The sequence below is a fragment of the Cervus elaphus genome, chromosome 19 (assembly GCF_910594005.1).
Source record: "Cervus elaphus chromosome 19, mCerEla1.1, whole genome shotgun sequence".
NCBI lineage: Eukaryota > Metazoa > Chordata > Mammalia > Artiodactyla > Cervidae > Cervus > Cervus elaphus.
Window position 1 is genome coordinate 63,055,305 of NC_057833.1, and position 25,488 is coordinate 63,080,792.

The 25,488-nt window shown below is 44.3% G+C and overlaps 1 protein-coding gene across 6 annotated transcripts in view; it reads left to right on the forward strand.

Moving 5' to 3' along the window:
- Nucleotides 1–225: 225 nt before the first annotated feature.
- SATB1 (SATB homeobox 1) overlaps nucleotides 226–25,488 on the forward strand; it is a 101,462-nt gene continuing 76,199 nt past the window's right edge. Inside the window, exons 1-3 of one of the 6 annotated variants that reach the window (XM_043874331.1) lie at nucleotides 19,771–20,178; nucleotides 21,837–21,909; nucleotides 23,624–23,858. In XM_043874331.1, coding sequence (XP_043730266.1) covers nucleotides 23,648–23,858 — 211 coding nt within the window. In that variant the 5' untranslated portion in view covers nucleotides 19,771–20,178; nucleotides 21,837–21,909; nucleotides 23,624–23,647. The other 5 variants (XM_043874333.1, XM_043874328.1, XM_043874332.1 and 2 more) reach the window with 5 other exon arrangements.

The window sequence follows — 25,488 nt, forward strand, 5'->3', positions numbered from 1 at the left end:
GAGCCGGGGCGGCGGCGGCGGCGGCGGCTGCGCGCGGGTCCGCCGAGCCCCGGGCGCAGCGTGCCCGGCCCGGGGCTGCGGCTGGATGCGCGCCCGGGCGGCTGCGGGCTCCCGCGGGGGGCGCCCCGGTGCCTCCAGACCGCGGGCGCCGCCGCCCCCGCCCCCTCCCCCCCGGCCGCACCCCCTCCCCCTTCCTTCCCCCGGCCCCGCGCGCTCGCGCGCTCGCTCCGCGCCTCGCTCTCCCCTTTAAACGCCCACTCCGGATGGGAAAAGAAGACAACTTGCAGTCAAGTTGCAATTAACTTCCGCGGCGGCCGCAGCCCGGGCGGCGGCGGCACCGGAGGCTGAGCCCGCCGCCTCTGGAGCAGGACGCCGGCTCGCCCCCCGCCGCCCCAGCCTGAGTGAGTGCCGCTCCCCTCCCCGCCCTCGCGCCTTTCTCTCTCTCTCTCTTTTTTTCGCCCCGATTCGTGCTCTTTTCCCTCGGTCTCTGCTTTACTCGGAAGCGATCCAAACTTCACCGCGGGACCCGCGCGCGGGGCGCCTAGTGGGGGGCGCCCGGCGACAGGGGGTCCCCGAAGCCCTCCTCCCGCGCGCGGCGGGACCCGGAACGGCGGCCTGGAGCCGTGGAGGGGAGGGGACGCCCGGGCCGGGGCCGCGGGGCGCTCACTCGCCCTCCTTCGGGGTGTGGACGCGCGCGCACACCTGCCCCGACAGACTCCGGCTGAACGAACGCCTCCGGGCCCGCCGTGGGACCCCCTTTGGCAAGAGAAAAGGGGAGTCGGGAAGCGCGCCAGGAGCTCGCGGGGACCCGCTGTGTGCGCCCCGGAGCCGGCTTGGCCGCGCGGCGCTCGGCTGGGGGCGGGAAGGTCCCGTCGGCCGGCCGCGTGCAGGCTCGGCATCCGTCCCGGCCCGCGCGCCCGCCGGGGGCGGCGAGGGGGGCGCGGGAAGTTTGCGGCAACTTCTCCAGCCCGGAGCCGCTCGGCGCCGGGGCGCTCAACTTGGAGCCGGGAGTTGGAAAGCGGCGGCGCCCGGCGTGTCGAGCCCTCGCCGGCGGTAGGCAGGTGGGTCCTGACCGGCTCCCGGGGCGAACGCGGGCGGGGTGGGGGGTCGGGCTCGGGGCCGCAGGGCGCGCCGCCCTCCCCGGGGGCCGGGACCGCACCGGGGCGGCCTGCGGTCCGCGCCGAGTCTCCCCCAGCGTCCCCGGCCCGGGCGCCGCGGCCTTCGCGGGGCGTTCAGCCGCCCAGGCTCCGGGGCCGGCGGGGCGCGGGTTTGCACAACCTCGGGGAGAGGGCAGGGCCGGCCGGCGGCTGCTCTGAGCAGTGACAGGCGCGTGCCGGGACCCAGGAGACCCACTGGGCTGGACACCCGGGTGCCCCCAGAAGCCACGGAGAGGGGCTCGGGGCTCTTGCTAGACGTTTCGGCCCGGATCGCCACTAGAGCGTAGAACCTTTCGCTTCCAAGTGTCAACCTCAGGATCGCCTCTCAGAGCGCCTTGGTTGGCAACTTGGACCCTGGCGAACTTTCTCCGCAGCATTCCGGATTTTCAGGCAAACGCTGGGAGTCTTGAACTCCACATGGTTGTAAGGAGACCGAGAAAAGCGAAAGGCAAGCAAGTCCTAGTCTCAGGAGAGAACCTTTCTGCCCCTGCTGGCTGGGGTTCCCTCCTGGGAGGCCAGGGGACCTTACTTTCCCAAGAGGACAGACGAGGGGTTAGGAATGAGGAACACGCGACTGCTGGGTGTCAAGATTTGTCCCAAGCAGGTCCCGAAATCCAGTGTTTGTGCTGCCGACAGTCATTCTTGCCGCTGAAATTTTATTGAAATTTACATCCAGTCTAAAGTGGATTTTTCTGAGATGTCAGGAATTAAGATTTATTCTGCAGTCAAACGTAGCTTGGGGAAAAAAAAGAAAAAAAAAGACGAGACAGCCAAGGTTGAGGTGTTTGCTCTAAAAACCTTTAATCCTGTGTGGTACTCTGCTATGATTTAGCAGCAGTCCTTTATTTCTTTTGCGTATTATTTTAGTAGAACAGGAGTACATTCATATACTGGCTGCCCCAGTCTGCTGGCAAACATTAGCATTCAGGCTTACATTTTTGACAAATGTGCAGACAGGAATAGCATGAATAGGCATCTTAAATATTAACAACCTAAGCATCTGTTGTGAAACAAATTTAATATATTTACTCTGTTTTTCTCACATTGTTAGAAAAGGTTATAATAAGTGCATAATTTCAACTTTAGTTAGCAGGAGTAACTGGCTGTATCTTTCACTACCTCTCCAAGTGTTTAACACAATCAGCAGACATAAATACTTTAATTAACTTGGTTAGGCACATTATTAAATACACTTTAGACGATGTGAATACTATATAAAATGTAACAGTAGCGAAATATGTATCCTATTTGTGTACATTTTAAATGACTATGCATTTTATAAATATACCAGGCATGTTTATTCTTCATCTCCATTTGACACTTATTACTTTATATTTTTCCTAATGGAAACAATATTTTAAATGTAGAGTTGTTCAGTCATATGTAATACATAATATGTAAACAGTAGCTATAAAATACAAAGCATTGTTAAATTTGAGCATGGCTACATTGTAACAAGATTATACAAGAGAAATAAAAATCCCTGCTCAATTTTGTATTCCTTTCTGAATAATGAATACACATGATGAATGAGAAAATAACAGATAGGGATTTCCCTCCTAAAGTACCAGTGCCTTAAAATGTGTGTGGGGGGTGGGGGGCAGATGGGGACAAGGGGGAGAAGCAGGGAAAAGATCAGCAGAGAAAGAAGACTTAAAGAACTTCCAAAAGTCTGAATAGTTATTTCCAGAATCAATGCATTCTTCATTTTCCCACAAGCTGAAATATGTAATAAATAATAGTTCTTTGTATGTAAAAGTATTCCAAAGGAATGCCTTTTGTTCAGTTGTTGTAATAAATTAATATATTCTTTGGTTGATAATCTACAAAAGTAGTTCTTTTGTCTCACAGCATCTTAAACGAGAACAGCAACAAAATGAATGTTGGTTTATTTCTGCACAGAAGTCTGTTGCCAGCTATAGGAACCTGCGATTGAATAAGATGATGTGCTGAGTGATGGTTCAGCAAGTCTGCATTAAATTAGTGAAAACAGAAATATCTGGGGGAGATCTTCAATGATTTTTGTTCATGTGATAGGTTGAGGATCGTAAATTAGGCCTAAAAGGTCAGGTGACAGGCACCTGTTCCTCATTATTGTTAAAACCTTTTGGTTACAAACACTGTTGAGCTAAACAGAACATGGATATACAGCAGGAACTCTGTAAGGCGTTCTGGTGGTTTTTCATCCGCTCTGTAGATTTCCAAAAGGGCCACACGCAGATATGCCCTGCACACAAACACCCCTTCTTCTCAGACGCGTTGTCTCGGACGACTCTTATATCATTTTCATACTTGAGACTGATGGAGTGTGTAAGGGCATGTGACTGACGCTGCCTGAACCTGTTGTAGTCAAGTGCAGATCTAGTCCAAATATTATTTTTTCAAACCCCTCTTACTACTGTACAATCCCCTGATTAATGATCAGAGTTTGTTCGGGTTTTAAACAGAAACCTCCCCAAATTGCCTCTGCTGCTTTTTGGAGAAGGTGAGTTCCCACTTTAAATGATGCCAGGAGATATGTTGCTTGGTGCTTGTGCAGAAGAGCGGGAGTTGCTCCTTGCCGACAGAGCTTTGTGGAGTATGGAGAAGAAGAAAACCGCATTTGACATGAGTGCTGTCTGGGTGGGTATCATCATTTGCTCTCCAAACTTGCCACTTCTCCCAGGGGAGTGCAGTAGTATTTTGATTAGAATTAAGGCATGTGATTGGATTTTTGTGAATGGTTTGCCAGTAGATATTTCAGAGAGCAGAATAAGCATCCATTGTGAACAGACCTCAGTCGCACAAGGTTGCAAAATATAAAAGGTGCCAGTTGCTTTTAATTAGCAAAGGAGGAGGATTTTGAGTAAATTCGGTATCCGTGATGATTAAATTCTCTATTTAAATATGCTCTTTGTCTTTTTTTGGTTTGGTGTCATTTCTGCTTATTAAGTAGTCATTTTTAGCATTTGTGATCAGATTACAGAACCGGCATCCCTCTTGCTTTTCCAATTGATTTGGTTTGCAAACTCCAAAACTCTGGGAAGCTTTTAACAAATTGGTTTCCATTTTGACAGAACAGAGTTAAGTTAATTAATAGATCAGGCATGGAAAATCCTCCATGGTAGGGTGTATTTTCTGGTAAAATGAAAGTTATGTTTCAGCACGATGAGCATCAGGCTTCAGTAATCTGTTCCTCGTGTGGAATGAACACTTCCTACTTCGAGCTAGCAGGCACCTACTGTTTATTTACGCTGCATTAAACTGACAGCTCAGCAATCAGAGGAAAAATATTACTTACCTTCCTGAAGTAAATACCAGTTTATAGGTTAGTGCACGTATTTATATTCCTGTCACCACTAAATAATGGCCCTGTCTCCACTTTAATATCTACCTGTACTCTAATCCAGGGCTTTAGACTCTTCCTGGTTGGGGGTAGGGGTCGAGAAGAGTTTTCTTATCATTTCCCAGTGGCTAAACTTTAAAAAAAGAGTCATTTCAGCTTCTCATTTCTGTCCTGCAAGAATCAGTTGAAAGAGATATTATACATGTTTACTTTACATCCCTCAACTGTTACATCCAAATCCCAAAAGAATCCGCATGCCACTTAAAATAGTCACCTTAGAGCAACCTCAGGACAAATATGTTCAAACACATTCAAGTGTACGTTTGCTAAATTAAACTCTCTGCAAAGTTCCAAAGAGATAACTTCAACTATTTGATTACTTAGATAATAGCTTTGATAAAGTGTCTTCTCTTCCAAGCTTTAGATGGAATGCTTCAGTTTTTAGTGGAGATCTGCAAATATGAATATAGAGTGAGACACACGGATGGATGGATGGATTGGTACAGTTAACTTTCCTCTGAAAATATTCTTGCCTCCTTCATCTTTTTGTTTAAGCTGCCAACTTTGGATTTCAACTTTTTTACAATACTAAATACAGGTGTTTTTCCTTTTAAATTGGAAGCCCATTCTCTTTGGAGACCCCAGGAAACATCAAAATACCGTTAAAGTTGAGCTCCAAAACTTGTAGTTAATTTGAGAAAATGCTTGTTATCAAGGACATTCTGTAAGTAGCTCTTAACAGCCTGTCCACCCAGTTGTCAGTCTCTAATCACATACTCCATTGACATCAGAGCAGAATGTGGCCTTAATGCAGCATATAAATCAAATCTGTTACACAAGGTTCTTCTCCTTCCCTCCCAAAGAAAAAGTGTCTTCTTGATAATTTATATATCGTTCCTAAGTGCTGTTCTCAATGGTAAGTCTATTTCAGCTTGATGTCTTCATAGAGTGTGATCAACACATTAACACACATTATTTAGTACTTTTGAACTTATGCCAATGGTACCTTTTGCTGTTTATTTTTTAAAGTCTTTTTTAAGATCAGATATTTCATTTCAGAGTAAATAGATACAGATTGTGTGTATATATATTCAGGGTGAGATTTAGTAGCTTAGCGTTTCTCCAGCATATTGGCCTATTTTTATGCTTTGAAGTTATTCTGTATCTCTTCCACAGTTGTTGCTGTCTGAAGGTTCGTAAATAGAAATTCTCATCACCTCTTTCAATGGACTTTCAAGGATGTAATTTAGTTTATGCGGCGATCCCAGCTTAGTTATGAGAGATGAAAATCAGCTAACCAGTATCCCAGCATGTATGTGCCTAGATTTGGCTGACATGTATTCAGTCCAGTTATTTGCTATTTGGTAGTGAAGTGTCTTGTAATCAAACATTAAGAGTTGGTTCAGTTTTCCAGTGGAGAAATGGTCTTGCTGGATAAAACCTTTAACTGTGCAATATTTTATTACACTCATCACTCATTTGAGAGCCCGCTTATCGTGACACGAATTTTTGCTGCACCTCAGGGGTGCAGGTCCCCCAAATGAAGCTGAAACGCTTGCAGAAGAAGCAGATGGCAGGCTGCACCTGGTCCTGCCTCTGCTGGGGTGTCTGTGGACCCGCGCTGCCACCCCCCTCCCCGCACCCCTTCCCCCCAGGTGCTCAGGAAATGGAGGGCGGTGTAGCCGGTGAGGTGGGTGGACTCTGCCCAGAGCTATGACCTGATTTGTGACGTATCCTCAGAACTGCAGTAATGGTCCAGCTGCTTTGCAGGCAACTGGTACCCACCTCATTTGGGGATGCTTCTGCCTTGCTAGCAGAGACAACTTCGTCATTGTCACCTCATCAGACTCCTTCTTGAGAGCTCTCCTGGAGGGCTAGATCCTGAGAGCAGCCTCTGGTATTTGGAGGGTAAGTGCCAGAAAAGTTCCTATTAGTTCCAGTGGGGACTCAGGGGCTGCAGCCACCAGGAGGGATGGGCACGTAGTGTCCAGGGGAGGTCTCCATGTCTGGATCTTGCTGTTTCTTGGTGAGAGGTGATTTGGAGACAGACAGCAGCAGAGATTCTGCAGCATGCATGCATGCTACTCTGGGTGGTGAAATGTGGTGGAGAGCTCCCAGGAGAAATTACTAGATTTTCCTTCCTTGAGATATTTAAAGAAAAGGTACTCAGTAATCTGTGAGAGGGGGAACTCTTTAGATGCAGTTTTCCAGGAAGCTGGGCAGAGAGTAGAGTGGATTGCTAGAGGTTCTTTTCTAGTCTTACTCCATGGTTTCTGGTATGCCATTGAGAGCCTGCAAACGACAGTTTGGCCTTTTAGCGTTTATAATATTAAGGACTTTAAGGTAAAAGAGGTTGTCTGTTATAAATATTTTATTGTAATAATTATTATAAGTAAAATACAACCTAGTATATGCAATAGAGATAGTCCTGAATATGGTGTCTCTATAATTAGCTGTTTGATGTTGAATGCAATTGAGTTTTCCTGATCCAATGAACCAGACAATGGAAGTCATTGGGGATTAACAGCAGGGCTATGTAATGATTCTTGATATAGCAAACCTTTCTTTCCTTGTTCACTGATAAAAATATTTTGTCAGTAAATAAAGCACTCAATTCAAATGCTTACAATTTAAAATTTTAAAAGGACATCCAGAATTGATGAAATAATCCCAAGTGTTTCTCATTGTATTTTCGCCAACTGAAATGATACCTAGACGGTCTTTCTAATAGATTTCTCCAGACTGTGAGAGGAAGGAATAATATTTTAATAACTATGCTTTAAATTATTTTTCTTAGTGGTGGGCTCGCTTTGGGGTGGTTTAAGAAGACTCAAAACCAATTTAGAACATTATCTTAAAAGTTTATAAATGACAGCCTTACTTTGCAAGGAGTCATTGTATTTTAATAATACTGTACACTTATTAGTGTTATTGGAGCAGTAGACAGTTAATTACAGCCTTTTCTGAGACATGTTAACTGTATATTAACAGTAATGTTAAAAAAGAATGATGTATACTGTTACACACAAGCTGCTGCTTGCTAGACTCTTTTCAAAATAGTCTTTCAGAAAGTATGGAGTCAGATTTTGGGTCCAGAATTATCAGAATGTTTTCTAATAAAGTAACTTAATTTTAAACTTTTCACTAGGATGTAAGATTTTTAGTTTTCTAAAAATCTTTTCTTCCCCCTTTCTCTGTATTAGCATTGACTTGAGCACTTTTGATAGTAGGTTTAGAAATCAGTGTCCCTCAGCAGTTTTAGCTTTCCCACACTGTAGTCTGAGATGCCTACATTTTTGTTTTGTGATGATTTTGGCCAACATTAGCCATTAAAAGCTTATTGAGTTGATCCTCTTTGTAGCATCTTTTTAGTCACTATTTCTTGAGCAAGGCTGTGCTTTCTTGCAGTTCTGTAGAGCGTGATATATAAGATACATTTGAGCAGTTAATCACAGCAGTAGCTCTAAGACTATTTTCCAAATCTAAAGCCTGGGTTTTTGCCTTGGCTTCTGGCATGGCAAACAATGGGTGACTGAAACTAGTGAGGTTGAAGGCTGGACTGAGCCTGCCTCAGACAACTCTCACACTGGTTGACTCTTTGAACTCTCTCGGCTAATCTGGATATGTTGACCTTGTAACCTGGTAATACAGCACTTAAAAATGTACTGGGATTCCCACTTTATGAATTTTTAGGTTCTGCTGCCTTTATTTATTCCAAGTTATTCAACTACAAAAAAAAAAAAATCAGTGTAAGGTACATGTCTGTGTTTTAGAAAATAGTAACTTCACATTCTGTCTTGCGTGGAGAGCACTCATTAAAGATCTGCTAAATCCGTAACAGAATAGTGAATTTAGCTTGTGCCGAGATGGTTTAGTGGGAGAAGGCTTTTCTCCCCGATCTTCTCCTTTCCCCGGGGTTCTCTGCACACTTCATCTGCATGTGCCCCGTGTCCTGGGTAACTGAGGGCTTTTCTCCTCTGTGCACCGTGTCCTTCTTGGACAGTAGCACCAGGGTCTGTCTCCTCCTCCTCGACCTTGAGGATGGGGCAGGGTCTCTGTCGAGGCTCACGGTCCTTTGGTGCAAGTGGTGCTCACAACCTGCTCTGGAGTCAGCGCAGAGGTCTCCCCGGAGGGCCTTGGAGTCAGGCTACCGGATGGTCATTCTGATCTTCTGGGGCCCAAATACTGTGCGCTAAGCAGCCCGCATCTGACTGACCTCCGTCCGTCTCTTTCCTACGATGGTGATGTTTTTCCAGGACCTCACTGGATAAATATCAGCCATGATTAATTCCATAACAGATATTTTTCTACCCACTTAGATATAAATGGATTTTTATATCCATTGTGTAACACTGTTTTGGGATTTAGGGTGTTTATGTTAAGGATGATTTCCTTCTATTCCTTAAAATTAATGCTCGCATTGCAGTGGGTTTGGGTTAGGTGCATCTAAAATGTTCTGAAAAGTTCCCAGCCTTCTAAGAAAGTTATCATTTAAAAAAAAAAAAGACACTTCCTCTTTAAATTTATTTCCACGTGTGAGGCTGTGGCAACACAGTGCTGTTTAGTTATACAAAGAAAAGTCTTCCTGAAGCTGCAGACTGCTGTGTGACCTAGTCCATTATCATGCGCATTCTGTCTCTTTAAAAACAGTCTCCTCTATTTGCCCTATTAATTGTTGATATGTTGCCATCCACGAGACAAAAATTAGAGCTGTAATTAAATAATCATGTGATGCTCCTTAGTGCCAGTGAGAGCAAACTCATTTTTCCAGGCCCTGATGGTCACTGATTATTGTATTACCACTGGCTTGCTTTATTTTTTTTAATGATTCTCTATCTGTAGATTACCCAACTACTGTCCTTCTTTGCAAAATTAGAGAAAATAGAGAACATTCAGCCAGTTAATTGGCTGGAGGTCCTCAGGGATGTAAGGTAGACATACCTTTTTCTGCTTTTGGTCACCTGCTAGGTTCTTTGGGGAGGCTACATCAGTGGTGTGGTTGCCTGCCATTTAATTTACACTGGTGTTTTGGCTGGGATGGAGGCATATGGGGAATGCCAGGAGAATTACAAAAGGAGCTGGGTATTAAAATTCAGAAATGATTAAAATTGAAATAAAAGGATGCTGCTTCTTTGCCAGTACTCTGGCAGTCATAATGACACATAGAGATTAGTTTCCACCTTCATCTTTTCCTTCTTTTTCATTTCCTCTCGTTTATTGTTGACACATTTTCCTTCTGTCTGTCCCCGTCTCTATATCTCTTTGCACAGTTATGCATTCCTAGTTCTCCCTCTTTCCTTAAGCACGGAGAAGCCTACTTAACCTTATTATAACAATAACAGAATAGGTTATTAATATTTAATATGCACATGATTAAAATTTCTCTCCCTTAAACATAGGTCAGCTGTATTATTATTAACCAGCATGTAATTTTTCATTTAAAATATTCTTATTCTGCCCTTGCTGTTTCTGAATGTAGTCTACTTTGCTAGTGATTTAATACATAATGTTTAGAAAACTGTGGTCGGCTAGTGAGAAAAGAACTTACCAGTCATGGATAATCAATTATGTATGAATTCAGATGTAACAGATGGAATCTGGTGAGTTAAAGTTTCCCTTTGCCTTAGTGGTTTTTTTTTTTTTTTTTTAATTTGTTTGTTTGACACCTGTCTCATATATAGATAAACATCTAATGTAGCATGCGAGAAACGTCCTCATATCTTTGTATTCTCCTTAAAATGAACTTGATTTTTTTTTAACTTACGGGCAGAGACTTTCTGTGGCCTTAAAGATGATCAGGGTCTTTTCCATCACTTTGTGGATACAGAACCGGGTTCTGTTTGGCTCACGAAGGGTGACTCTTCTAGTTGGTAGAGGAAGAAGCACCACCTGAATCTCAGGTTTCTGCTCTTCTCCACTTCTTTCCCACCATGTCATTGATTCTCCCCTTCTTTCCCACCATGTCACTGATTTTTTTTTGTAGGAGTTGCTTACTGATAGAGAGCACTCTCACACCAACTCTGGGTTTTAAAGAATTTCTGATGGAAACTGTGGTTGACTAGTTTTAATTTGTGTAACGTTCTCTTGTATGACATGCAGATTGTATTTGTGAATGTATATATCATGCGATGCTAGATAGGTATTATAGATACATTTATTCATACTAGGTTGTTGGTCAAACAATTGGATTTTCCAAATCTATTGAAAATACTCCAAGATTTGGTTTATATCCAAAACTACAGCATATGCCAGTTACAAAGATGCCTTTACACTAGCTTGTGGTGTTATAAATTCTTAGAGACAAAACCCCTTTGTGCAGAGTGAACTAAAGTTATTTTTGAGAGTCTTGTTACCTCCACTGAGAGATAAGTTTAATTTTCATTAAATATGATATGAATGTGTAGTAGTTTTCCAGTTGCAGAAGTAATAAAACTGTGGGTATTGTCCATCTTTACAGCAGTTACAGTCTCAAAACAGTTACAAGCTGGTCCCCATCAAAAATGTTCATAAATATGCTGTTTGTTTCTCTCCCAAGTATATTTATATATAGATTTAAAAAATACAAATGGAAATAGTCTTTACAGAATAAATAAAAATAAATGATTAAAAAAATAGCCTGAAGGCTCACTACTTCTGTTTTTAAAGTTATACTGCGGCATTATTTATCAACTTTTTGCTTCCTATCAGCTGGAAATTTGCATGTGTATTTATAGTCCCTGTTAGTTATCTAATGAATTAAATTCCACAATAAACACACAATAAAGAAAGCCGCACCTGCAAAGTAGGTAACTGGATATCCTTTAGCTACAGTTATGCTGTGAAACTACTTTTTAGTGTTTTATTTAGACTTTGAATTATTTTCTTTTATTTAGTATTTTATTTTAGACCAATAAATATGTAATCTCAATTTGGCTTCACTATGTAATCACATTCCCTAGTCATGCATCAGAGAAATACATATATGTAGCAATGACCTTCAGGGAGATGCAGTTTAGACACGAATTCCAATACATTAAAAAACACTCCATCATTAATATAAAAGTCCCTAATATAAAATCAGTGAGAACAGATGATAGGAAACAGTATCAAGCAATACATTGTAAAAAATATATCATTATAGATTACTGCATGCAGAAATAAGTAATTGTAATTACTATCACAAAAAGTGACAGATAAAAATAAATTTGAAAGCCTTTTGAGCTTATTACTAAAGATGCATTCTCTTATTAATAAGTGCAATCTAGGGTTAGGGTGAGTACATATGTGGGGTTGTCCCACCTCTGTGCCTGGACTGCAGGGACTGCCAGTGTCCTGCAGATGCTCCTGGGGACTGTCTGCTGTCTCAGGAGTGTAGTTAATTTTTACTCACTTGAAAAATATCCAAATAGAATGTTTGGATATTTGAATGTTGGATATTTGGAAGGCCTGGTTTTTGTCCCTCCTTTCTCTTCTTTTGCTAAGATACAAGAATATAGAAGAAAATCTGAAAAGAGAACCATTTTCTTGCATCAGAGGACCATCAAATTACCTACTTTGGGTGGGATGTTGGGTCTCTCATTACCAATCCATGTGAATTATCCTTGGGTCAGGTAATCATCACATGAATTAATTATCCAGTGGAGACCGGACCACGGCTGTTGGCGGGTAAGGGCAAGGCAGTGGAAGGTTGGAGGCAGTTGTCAATGTCTTGCAGTTTATTGTTTTCTGCACAGCATGATGTTTTCATGAAAATATACATCTGCCAGTCTTAGGAATAGAGGACTGTTTTCCTTTACTTATGTTGTTTTCAAATTTTTGAATTGGGGTAAAAGATGGGTGCCATACCTCATGCTGTTTGGACAGTGTGTGAGTGTGAGTTCAGTGGCCTTGGTCACAGTCACACTATTGTGCGCCCAGCGCCACAGTCCCTTCCAGCTCTTTGCCATCATCCCAGAGAGAATGCGCTTGAGTGTTGAATTAAACTCCTCCTTTGCTTCAGCGCGTCTCAAGCATCATAGAAGTCTTTAAACACTGTCCAGGTGCATTGCACTCCTTTCCCCCAGTGAGTGGCCCTTGTCCACTGCTTATGGTGTTGACACTGCCCTTGGCTGAGCCTTTTCCCAAAACCAATCTGGACCAGGATCCAGGCCTGTTGCAACCTCAAACTGTTTTCCCTTCAGGTGACCAGGAAAGATTAGAATAGCATTGATATCACTAAGACTTGGTTGGTATGTCTTGAGTGAAGGCTGGCTGAGAATGGTTTCTGTTCAACTTCGCTGGAATTAAAATCCTGTGGGCTTCCTGGGGGTGCCGCACGGCAGCTAGGGGCCCTGCACCGACTCCAGGGCATGGACAGTGAACACTTCAGTCCAGCTGAGTGCCATGCCTAGGGTCAGAAAAGAGCTGAATGGTTTCAGCTGTCTCAAAGGGAATCCCACTCAAGGTTGAAATTTTCTGGGAGAAAAAGCCTGCTCAACTATGTTGGGGGAAAAAAAAAAAATCAGAGAAAACCAGGCTGGTTCTGGCTCCAGTAAATAATAGACTGGATTTGGAACTTTACTTCCATATGTAATTTTGTGGTTAGTCTCTTATGTCTGTGATGATAAATCATACACTTGCACAGGATTTCTGGCACCCCGGTAAATCTCAAGCAAGTGCCCAAATGCTAATTTATTATGGTTCCTCAGACAGCAGACTTTTATTCACCAAATCAATGATCTAATAGCTTGCCCCCTACCTTTTTTTTTTAATTTGAAACAAGTAGCTTGCCTGCACATAAATTTCTTGAATTTGGGGTAAGTGCTGATTCTTTAAAGGGCCTTAACTTTTCCAAGTGACTCCAGGATCTCCATACCCTTGGAAGATGTCCTAACAGGTATATTTGATTTCTTGTCTCTAACACGTTACCTACTCCACTGGATGCTACAGCTGGCTGTACACTGGAATCAGCTTGGAAACTCTCAACCGCTGGCTCCAACCCTTGGCAATGGGGTGCAGCCTGGGTATCTGGACTGTTGACATACCAAGTGATATTAAGATGCAGCAGATTTGAGAAGCCACTGAACTAACTTCTGATCTTATCCTTGGCTTTACTGCCTAAGAATGCAAGAACCTTTCTAAGATTTTTACCAGCAGTCACTCATCAAAACAGTTCTTGGCTTCCTTTCCCTATTAATTGCCGGCAATGTCAGAGACTCCTGGAATACAGACAGGAGTCCAGCCTCAAAATGTTGACAGACGTGCAGTTGGGAAGGGCAGGCATGCAAATATGAAATGCCACACTTGAAGGAGGGAGCTGGGATGGGGCATCGAGGAGGAAGTGGCTAATAGCTGGAGGAGGCTTTGGAAAGAAGAGGTGCAATCAGGCTGCGTATCAAAGAATGCGGCAGAAGGGAGGTCCCCAGTGAGAAGAGGGAGGACCTGCTCTCCAGAAGCAATGGGGAAAGAAGACAGCCTGAAACTCTTAAGGGATTTGGTGCTGACGGCTGTTAACACACAGGCTAATACGCAGGTATGCGGGGGTCTCAACAGCATTGCTATTGGAACCCGGCCCCCTGCTCAGTTTTGGAGTTATAGGCAGAGATAACCAATTTTGATGGGATTATTTCCATTGTGCATGTCAATGTTGTGGTCCATACTGATGTCTATGGAAGGAAGATATAAAAATTTGTCCAATAAATTCTTGCTTTAAAAAGTAATTTTCAGAGGTAATATTTCTGTTAAGTCCATCTCACTTCCACAGTCTCAAAAAGGAATGGTCATTGCAATTAGCGATAGAATTTGGTTGCAAGTGACACTGAGATTTTGGCTGTATTTATTCAGAATGTAAACATTGCAGATATTTCAAAGTCCCTGATATCTCACCAGGTTCTGGAAGCCAACTCTAATGGCCGTTCGTTTACCTCAGCCCGCTCCCCCCAAACTAGCTTAAACATCAGCCTTTCTTTGCTTCGCTGTAATAGTGACCTTTGTCTATTAAAACCATAACCCAAATTACCAGTGGGTATTAACATTCACCTTAAAGTAATTAGGAAACAACTTTTGATCGCTATCAGTCCGGCTATAACTGAAACCCCACATATTAGGGAAAAAAAACCAAAAACCTTAGGCCCCATGTTTAGAGTTTATTATTTCTCCTTTATCTCTCCTGAAACATATTCAAGCCATTTGCTTTGATTCTCTGCAGCACACCATTATTTGTTTGGTATTTGGATGCCCTCCCGGTTTGAGTAGATATCTACATTAAAGCTTCCAAAAAAGCCATTTCTAGTGGCAACTCTGCTTTTTTAATGTGGGGGTGGGAGAGGGTGTGGAATGATTCTGTGGTTTTCAGCTTCACCTGTGAGCTGCTGAAATGTTCATGGAAAGCAGCCTTTGGGGTAAATGCATGTTATTCCAAATGTACTCTAAGACCCTTTCACATGCAGACGTGTCTAGAAAGCCGTCTTAAATTTGTGTGCAGTGCTGCCCACGTCTCGTTCCACACAGCTTTACAGAGCTACGGGCCTGTTCTAAAGTGGAAAAGGACTTCAATTTGGACTTCATTAGGATGTCTGAAAGCCGTCCAGCACCTCAAAGACTCCTCCAGGTGAGGTCCTGGATTTACTTAGTTGTCTATTATAGAAGTTCTCTAGGTCCTTGCTGGCTGATAGAACTTTCTGCAATGGTGGAAGGGTTCTCTAACCCACACTGTCTCATAGGATAGCCACTGGTCACATGGGGCTATTGAACACTTGATGTGTGACTGAGGAACTAAACTGTAAATGTTATTTAATTTCAGTGAATTCACATTTCAACGATACAGCCACTTTCCCCACTGTTGACTCCACCTCACTTCCACAGTCTCTAAGAGGAACGGTCATTCCAGTTAGCCATAGAATTTGGTTGCAAGTTACCCTGAGCTTTTGCCTCTCATTTATTTATTCAGAATGTAAACATTGCAGGGATGCGGCATGAATCCCTGGTCATAGGGCAGTGAGCAAGACACAGTCTCTGCTCTCATAGGGATGACAGTCTAGCTTGGGACAGGGAGGCCTGGCGTGCTGCAGGCCACAGGGTCGCAAAGAGTCGGACATGACTGAACTGGACTGATGGAAGATATTTATTAAGCTGGTAATTATCCAGATTGTTCACTGATGCTAACTGTGACAGAGAAGTACCAGAACCTAGGAGAGTGTAAAATGGGGACCAGGCCTTCTTGCGTGATTCGCCCGAAAGTTTAATCAGAGTCCTGTTGATTCTCTGAAGGAGAAAGGCGTGAGGTGGCTTCCCTCCCCGGGTTCAAGGCCAGGTCAGGCTAGCTGCAGGGCCCAGGACTCTGGAGCAGGGCAGTCCCCCTGTGCCTGCCGTGACCTCCAGAGGCGCAGGGTCCGTCTGACTCAGCCACACACCCACAGGCTGCAGACTCCTGAACTTGATCGCACAGATCCCCTCTCAAGCTATGCAGTTGTGATGATGTCAGTCACAGATAAGACGTGAGAAGGAGGGTGTGAATGTTTACAGGATATTGCATTTCCTCTCCAATGTATGTTTTGACAAAGTTGTTTGGGCTCCAGCCCCAGTTTTTTTTTTTTAATCCCCCCCCTCTCCGCTCTTACAAATTTGTATCTGGCCCATTCAAGAAACTATGTGGAAATCAGTCCTGACATCCCAGACAGACAAAATGAGACAGATGACAGCAGAACATATGGCTCAGAGAGACATCCTTATATGGCCAACACAGACCGTATTCCCAGAAATTCATATACGGGAAGCACCACCTGCAGCTAAAGCCAAAACACAAAGAGTCGGCGCGACAAAAAGAGCAATATGCCACGTGAAATGTGCTGCTTTAAGAGTGTGGAGAGATAGCCAACAGTATTTGAATTTAAAAAGATGGAAAAAAAAAAAAAAAAACAACCCTACCATGTCCTTACAAAGTGCTATGGTGGTAAACATTGCTCTGCTAACACAGTCACTGGCGGAGTTGCCGTATCTTAAAAGCGTTCAAATTCTAAATGCTTTCTCTGTTTATTACAAATGTATGTGCTATTCAGAATTCTGAATGTTTTAATGCTTCCGGATATCTGCCAGCATATTTATCTTAATATGGGGCCCCCTGAAACATGCAGTAGCCCTTTTGTTATTGTTTTTAAAAAATCTCGTATCTCTGTTACCGTATTTTATCTCCGCTACCTTTGTGTAGCCAGACTGAATTCCTTCTGTGATAAAAAATTGATGCACTGTTTTAACTGTACACCCACATGTTTAATAGTTCATGTATTTGACTTGTAATATTTCATGTTCCTGAGGTTTTCTGTTCTCATAGTTGGATTTATAAAGTTTATCTTAACTTTTTTCAATACTTGGCTTGCATCTTTATTGCCAAATTTAAGATACTTTGTAGAATAAAACTGATGCCTCCCATCACTATGCCTAGAAAGGTGGAATTTTCCTTATTACTTTTCCTTTGTTCTTTATTTTAATCTGGGTTTAGTATTCAGTGGTTTAGTGAGTATTCTAAAAGAGTAAATAATATATAGGAAGTTCATCACTGTACTATTACTTGGAGGGCATAAACCTCTGTGTGCTTTTGCTTATATCTTATATAGTTCTGAAATAAAGAATGTGCTTGAGGGAGATTAATATGCATATATGATTAACAGACTTATAATTGTGTAGTAAAGTTATTATTAGATGCCTTTATCCTCACTTATTCTGTTTAACCATTTTCCAAGGCCATGTTCATCTTTATTACACTTTTTTATGTTTTGTGTTTGAGAATTAGCTTGAAATTCCTAGATAAAAGCTGCTATTCAAATTTAAAGATTAATATTTTAACCCCCACATCAATAGGAGGCTAAGGCAATCAGAAAGCTTTCTGTCTTATTTGTGGAAATAATGGGATAATCATCATTTACAGTATTTTGTCCCAGTGTGTTTTAATATTGATATATTCAGTAACCTTTTTTAGTCTTCCTTTCTCTTTGTTCAGATTTTGTTTTGCCCAACAACTTTCTTTCTTTTTAAACACTCCATTTGAGTTCCATTTGCCTGAATGATTCTTTGTAGTACAGGATACTTCTTCTCTATTTTGAGATTTTGCTATTGCTTGTAAATTTATACACTGTGATACTAGAATGCACAGTCCCTACTGAAAAACCAGGCGGGTTTCAGGGAAACATGTCAGGCATCCCCAGTGTGAAGCAACTATTAAAATATACATCTTGGAAATTCCCAATTTAACCCATCACATTGCAAAAATCATTCTCATTATAAAGGTAACTGTTATCCATGTTTTCTTCTGAATATCAAACATTTTAAAAAAATGTTTACTTCCATCTACAATAACAACTCTGACACCAGTGTTACATGTTGCCATGCTTATATATTTCCTTATTGATTGTATTTCTTATACTTTAATTAAAATACCCTCCTCCATACTTAACTGCATACCAACTTTTTGAAAATACGGTATCATTTGAGCTTTTTCATAAAGATTTCCTTGTATTTCTTGTTTTTGATACTGTGTTTTACCATCACATTCTTTAGCTCTAGGTTTGGGTTTACATGTACCAAGATTCACTGCTGCCTTCACTAACCTTTCTGGTTTTGTGGGTGAAACGTGGGTGCCCTTAGAGTGATATATTTTCACTGTGTTCCTCCTGAACTTGTCCTCCCCAGGAGGCCATTATTTCCTATCCTTTATCTTCTGTTTTACCTTCTGTTTGTCTAAGATTTCTAGTGTAGACAGTGTCTGAGAGTGTATTGGTAGCTTTAAAGAGCTTCATTTGCATATTTTCCTCTTATCTCAGTACTTGCGCTAACTTGTTGCTTTTTTATGTGTAACAAAATGTTTATCACTGATTTTTCTCTTTTCCCTCCTAGTGTATTCCGAAAAAATAATTTGAACATTTTTGTTTCTGTTTAATGATTAACTGCCTTCAGGGTCTTAAGATGTTAGCACTCAAACCTAAACGACGAACGCTACATCCCCATTTCGGGCAAGACTGTGATGTTCTTCGTTTTTATAGGCACTATATTTAATAGATTATCTAAATAAGAGGATCATACTTGGGTGTAATGACCATTTATCTACCCGGGTAATTTACCTTAGATTACACAAGTATTTATTGCTACAACACAGGTATTAAACCGCCCCCCCCCCCCAACCAGGGTAAAGGTGGCACGTTTTCCTTTGTAATAACTTTTAACTAGTCAGGTCTGTTTCAAGAAAGTGACCCAAATTTTGTTTAACTCGGCCACCGTGGGCCACGTATTCCCTCCTCCGAGTTCTCCGGCTCAGAAGTGAGGGACGTTGGCATCTACCTGCGCCCCGGTAGAGGGGCCGGGTACCGATGAGCTCGGAAAGTGCTCCTCTTTTTGGGCCGCTGGCTCTTCGTTGAGGCTTCCCCCTCCTGTGAGGAGGGATCCTATTGCGCAGAGGATTTCGGGGGTCCCAGTCCTCCGTTTCTGCTGCCGCTGGCGCGCGCTCCGCGCTCCTCGAGAGCCGGTGCCCCGCCGTCCCCGGCCCCGTCCCGAAGGGCCAGAGCCTCGGAGCCCCGCGCGGGCCGGTGCGCCCTCGCCCGTCCCCGGGCGCCAGCGCGCCCCGCTCCTGCAGCTCGCCTCTCGGTGTTCCCGCGGCGCGCGGGGCGTGGGGTGGCTCGCCTCCCGGCTTCGCCCCCGCCTCCCCCGCTCTCCCCGCCGGCCGCTCCCCGCCCCGCCGCCGCCGCGCACACCTGCCCCCGCGCGCCCCCGGCCCGGGCCCCCGCGCGCCCGGCCCGCGCGCCCCGCCGTTCCGGGCATTGTGTGCCGCCCGCCCGGCCAGCTCCCCGCGCCCGTCCGCCGCGCCGCCGCCCCTCCGCGCTCCCGGCCCTCCAGCCCGGGTTTTAAGCCGCGTCCCTCCCCCGCGCCCCGCGCCCCTCCCCGCGCCCCCGCCCCCGCGCCGCCCGCCCGCTCGCTCCCGCCGCCCGGACGCGGCGCAGCCGGCCCCGCTGGGGAAGGGCCGGGCGGCGGGCGGCCCGGGGGCTGCGAGCGGGGGCCGTGCGTTAAGATGACGAGGACGGGGAAGCGGCAGCCACAGCGGCGGCGGCGGCAGCAGCGGCGGCGGCGCGGCCGGGCGCGCGGGGCCGAGCGGGGCGCGGCGGCGGCCGGGAGGAGCGCGCCCCGCGTTTGATGGGGGCCGCGCCGGCGGCGCGGGGGGCAGCGGAGCGGCCGGGCGCGGGGAGCGGCCCGCGCGCGCACTCGGCGCCGCGCCGCCCGGCGCCCGCCGGCCTCGTCGCCTCCGCCGCGCTCTAGGCGGCGCGGGGCCCAGGCGGCTCGAGGGGCGCCCCGCGCCCCCAGCCCGCGCGCGCCGAAACTCCTGCTCAGTTTTGCGGGGCGTCCGGGCCCCCCGCGCCCCGGGGCCATTGTGGGGCCGGGTGTTTACCTCGGACTCCGGCTGAGCTAGGGCTCCGCGACTTTCGGGGGGGCGGCGGGTAGGCGGCGGGGGCGCCCTCCGGCCCCCTTCCCCGGCCCCCCCACCCCCGGCCGCCTCACTCTCCAGGCTCCGCAGACGCTCGCGGCCCCGCGTCCATGGGCCGCGGGGGGGTCCTCGGGGCGCTCGTCCGCGAGGGCCGGCTCCAAAGTGGCGCCCCAGTGCCTTGCCGGGGCTTCCTGCGCGCCCTGCGGCCCTCGGCGCCCCCGGCCCCCCGCTAGATGCCCCGCGCGGGGCCCGAGGCTGCGGGAAGAAAGTTGCAGGTCGGTTACTCTCCGGCGCGGTTCTCGGGGAGCGGGCGGGGGGAGGCGAGCCGGCCCCCCAGCCGCGCGCGCGCGGGGCGGCAGGAGGAGGGGACCGCGGGCCACGGCCGGGCGGACTTTCGGCCCGCGCCCCGGAGAGCCCCGGCGGGCGGGGGTCGCTTTTGCAGACCTCGGCCGCCGAGGTTTGTTTGGGTTTTTTTTTTTTTTTCCTTTTTCTTTCTAAGAGAATTCCCGATCCCCACCTCGCCTCCCCAGCACCGCCGCCGCGTACTGGCTTTGTTTTTACGATTTCCCCCCAACGAATCACTTGTCAGATCAATTCTGTCTTCCCCCTCCTCCCTCCTTCCCGCTCTCCCCTCCTCCCCCATCGAAAACCCCGTTCTCCGAGGTTAGACATTTTACAAACCATATATGCTGTTGGTCCAATTGTGATTTTCCCCCCCCCCCCCACCCCTTAACCCCTCTCTTCCATGGCTACTCTTCCAGACGCTTATCCGCCCTTCCCCCGCTTAGGGGGGCGAGGGTAAAGGAAGAGAAAATAATACAATTTCAGGGGAAGTCGCCTTCAGGTCTGCTGCTGCTTTTTTTTTTTTTTTTAATTTTTAAAAAAAAAAAGACATAGAAAACATCATTCTTGAACTTCTCTTCGAGAACCCGGGCTGCAAAGGAAATCTCCTTTGTTTTTGTTATTTATATGCTGTCAAGTTTTGAAGTGGTGAGTTTCAGGTCGGTTTTGCTAATTTCACTCAGTAAAACTGCAGTGTTTCTGATTCTAGATAGTACTTTGCTTCTTTGTCTCTTTAAAAGGTCACAGTGAAAGCTTGGCCTGGATCGTGCCGGCCATATGGAACGGATAAGGGCACAGTCTCTTAAAATGTGATTATGGGGTTGTGTGGGGGCGAAGGAGGCGATTCAGCAGGGAACTCATTGAAAAGGCTCCCACACTGCAAAAAAAAAAAAAAAAAACCAAATAGGTTCTTGAAACCGGAATTTCGTGCTTTGCTCTTTTTAAAGGAAATAATTGCTGTGTCTGAGTTCGCTGTTTAATTCGTTAATGATCATATATGGACTTCGTTTATGGACAGGGAAGTGGGGTTTGGAGAAAGTAGCCTGCTTTCAATGTGCCAGCCAGACATCACAGTGAAATCGGTTTTTACAGTGTGTAACTCACAAGAAACTCTCCAGCCTGGCGTCTGTTGAGACCTTAGTTTGTTCCCATGCAGTCATCCAGCAGGCCCCGCGGAGGCTGCTCTTTGCAATTCCAAACTCAGGTTTGGTGAACTTCAGCCTTGGGCGCAGAGTTTAAATGAGTAAATTGGGTGTTTTATGTGCATGTAATTTTGCTTTATAATGTAAAGCTTTTTACAAGATGACTGAGTGTTTAATAGCTGCTTATAGGTGGGTATTCATTCGAAGGACAATTTTGCATGACCTATATGATGTTTTGATTGTCAATACATTAACTAAATTATCATCTATCACTTCACAGTTTATAATACTGTTAAGCTTCATGACTACTTAATACGTTTTGTAGCATTAACTTTGATGCTGTTGTCTACTCATCCTCTCTCTCTTTTTTTTTTTGGCTCTTAAATTGCCACACGGGTTAAGTATTTTCTTTTCAAATCATATGTTTTAAAATTCATCTTCTGCTTTAGGGTAAGGCAGCCAATTTCAGGAAAAGCAGTTCTGTATTATAACCCACATGAAGCATTATAAAGAGTGTTTTGAGTAAGTTAATAATCACCACTAATTTTGGCTTTAGACTACAGTTTAATGTAATGGAAAGAGTAATCTTGATAAAAAGTGGTTAAAAGAGGCACGTTTATTGTTAATGAACCTCATAACCAAAAACAGATGGGACCTCGATCAACGGTAAACCTTTGGTCTCACTGTGCCACCTTGGAGTACAAGGATAAATAGCCATTATTTCTCTAACTTTATAGTTCTTCAACTGGCCTTCTGAAGGTTGCTTTTAAACTTACAGATGATCATTGCTTCCCCCTCCCCATCACCACTTTCCTTAATTATAGTGGACACAGTAACCTATGGTTAAACAGAGGGGGAAGCAATGCTTACAGAAAGGCCCTGCTAATGATACAAGCTTGCTTTCAAATCTGTATCTAAGTAGCTTCTTCATATTTTATATATATGCATATATATTTATATAAATGTGCAAGATATGTCAAATTACCAAACAGCTGGAGGAAAGTGATAATGATCATATTCTGTTTTTTCTGAGTATGATTCTCTTTCCCTTAGTATTGGTGAACCCAATACTTCAAGCACCATGAAAGCTCATAAAATAATTCTATTTACCTGTTCCTATCAATGTTAGTTAGAACTATTGTAGAAGTGATTTTGATAATGTACTAGCTGCTTTACTATAAACAGTATGAAAATTGATGTCCAAAATATAATACAACTGAAAAATAATTATGTTCATTTTTTTCTGGAGTTAATTGAAATGTTGACTTCATTGCCTGCTGAGATTATTTTTGAACACTGGTTATTTTGTTTTACCAAAATTAACAAGCTTTCTTTCAAAGCAAGTTTAGCGCTTCAATCTAATGTGTATATTACAAAATGTTTTCAAAATTTTTGGTATTTAAATTGTTAACAGCATTCCATTACTAAAGAATACCTAAATATTAACTCTAAGATACATGAGCTGTAATACTTCAGCATCGAGGCTCTTTGAAGAAACCCTGCACTTTTATCCACTTGGTTAGGGATGGAATGATCCAATTGCATGTTTGAGCGAAGACTTGACTGAATCTTTAAAACAGGTCATGTAACTCTTGATACTTTAACAGTAGAAAACTTTTTCTACACGTTAACCATGAAGCTAGTAGAGAGTTTAAAAAGCAGTTGTCTGCTACCTTCTTTTGAGGTGGTGTATATACATATGAATCTATTTTTCCTTCATGAGAATTAAAATGTATATTAAAATATAAAGGCAACAGATGTAACTAATCTCTTGGACTGATAAAATAATCTTTCCATCTTTGATTAAAGTGTCATTATTATGTTCTGTATTAAGTTTCTCATTTTTAAAAATTGGGACTATATAAATACAATTTGTTATTTTCCTTTTAGCTACACTTGTAGTAATTCTTGCTCTAAAAATAATCCCCCACACCCCCCACACCCCCACACACATAGTTTTGCTGGTAGGTGACAAATTATCTTTTCGTTCATGTGTGTTGATACAATTTCCACAAATTATTCTGTTAACTTGAAGGGAAATATAATGCTGTGATCTAGAAATAGAGTAACCTATTATATGTCTGGTTAAGCAGTCTTACAAATACATTATATTTGTGGAGAGAAATATCCAGGGATAAAACATGTATGGCATTATATATACATAGAGAAGGTGGGGGCGTGCGGAGACCCCCCCCACCCAATTGTAACATGTCTTCTTCTTTTTAAATTCTGGCAGGTGATCTTTAGAGAGTAACTGAGTATGGATCATTTGAACGAGGCAACTCAGGGGAAAGAACATTCAGAAATGTCTAACAATGTGAGTGATCCGAAGGGTCCACCAGCCAAGATTGCCCGCCTGGAACAGAACGGGAGCCCGCTAGGAAGAGGAAGGCTTGGGAGCACAGGTGCAAAGATGCAGGGAGTGCCTTTGAAACACTCGGGCCATCTGATGAAAAGCAACCTTAGGAAAGGTAAATACTCGCAAGCCAAATCCTGGAAAGCCGCAAGCCCCGTGTCCACCCAGCACCACCTGGTGCGGGGCTGGACAGGCAGAGGCTGGCTTTGTATGTTCTCCTTGACTCTTTTCTTTTCTGAAATGAGTTCCCTCTCTGGTTGCAGCGTCAGGCATGTCTGCAAGTGTAGGCTTCGTGCTTCAGCAGAGCATCTCCTCCTACTGTAGACTGGAGTCTTTGGACGTTGTGGATGATAAAGACGGAATTAAGTCTGGTGGTCTCAGTTATACAAGGCTTCCATTGATAAGGTGGTGTTGCAGAAGAGGGTGTAGAAGTGGCTGTTGCTGAAACTAACCCTGCTTGAGAAGGAGACCTTTAAATTGTTTGAGGACGGACCTGGCTTGTTCATAGTATTACTGGTTGTAAGGCAGATAATGGAAGGCTTCTCTGATATGATGTAAAAGTTTTGTGATTTTTTTCTTTTTGTGGTTTGTTTTCTTAAGAGCAACTTGGTTACTTAGTAGCTAAAAACCTGATAATTCTGGTGTTTCCCTTTGGCTGTAATTGGGTGTTTCAGATAAAAGGGCAGATTTAAGCAAGTTAATAAGGAGGGGATATGCAACTGTGTGGTTCCTCTTGCCAGTGTTCTATTACATTGATGGAGTTTAACCACTTTGACTGCATTCAGCCCTGTTGTTTCTGTAAATCAGGGTCTACCCTAGGCATAATGTGTGGGCCTTAGAAGGTCTTTATTTGTCTCTGAATAACTGTGTATGGGATTCATATTTTCCATACATTTGCTAAAGCAAAGGATAAAAATGCCATCTTGTAACAACCAAGAATATTAAGTAGATAAAGTTAGCAGGCAGAGGAATTTCATTGTGTTTGATGCATAACATTTATCATACAATCATTTATTTTTTCCTTGGTTTGGCGAAAACAAAGAATGTATTGATCCTGAAATGAACAGACACAGCAGTCCGTATTGTTAGATCTTTATCTATTAAAAATGGAAAAACAGCACTTCAGCAAATTCTTTGGCCTCTCCTCATGATTACCCTATTTATTGATTGTTTGCCAAGAATGTATGCATCTTAAGAAAGCCAGGGTAAGAGCATTAAAAATATAATTTATTATGGCTTTTCAAACAGAGTGCATTAATATTGTACTGCGAAGCACTGGGGCTCTATAAAAAAGACTTTCTGACGCCTGCAAACATATAAGTTCCATAAATTCCTAAATAGGAGATTTCAGCTGTCTCTGGTATTATGTGATATTTGCACAGCAAACTTTGATGCCAGGACAGTTTTAGACAAGGATTCTACAGACTTCACTGCTCCTTATGGCAGACGTGCTGTTTACACAGGCTCATAAACCTTCAGCAAAAGCTTCTAAGACTGCCTCCAGGTTTAAATCATGTGGTATTTTTAGCAGGCAGCAGTGACCAGCGCACTCCCCTTTCCACACTGGAAGGTTATGAAGTTGCCTGAGTCGGAAGCCTCGCCAAACACTCAGACAAACAATCGGTTCAGAGAAGGCTCCTGTTCAGCCTGACTCGCAGTATCAGGAGAACAGCGACAGTTTGCTGGGAGATTTAAGCAGTCAGATTGAAAATTAGAGTCTGCAATTGTCACCTCATCAGCAGCCA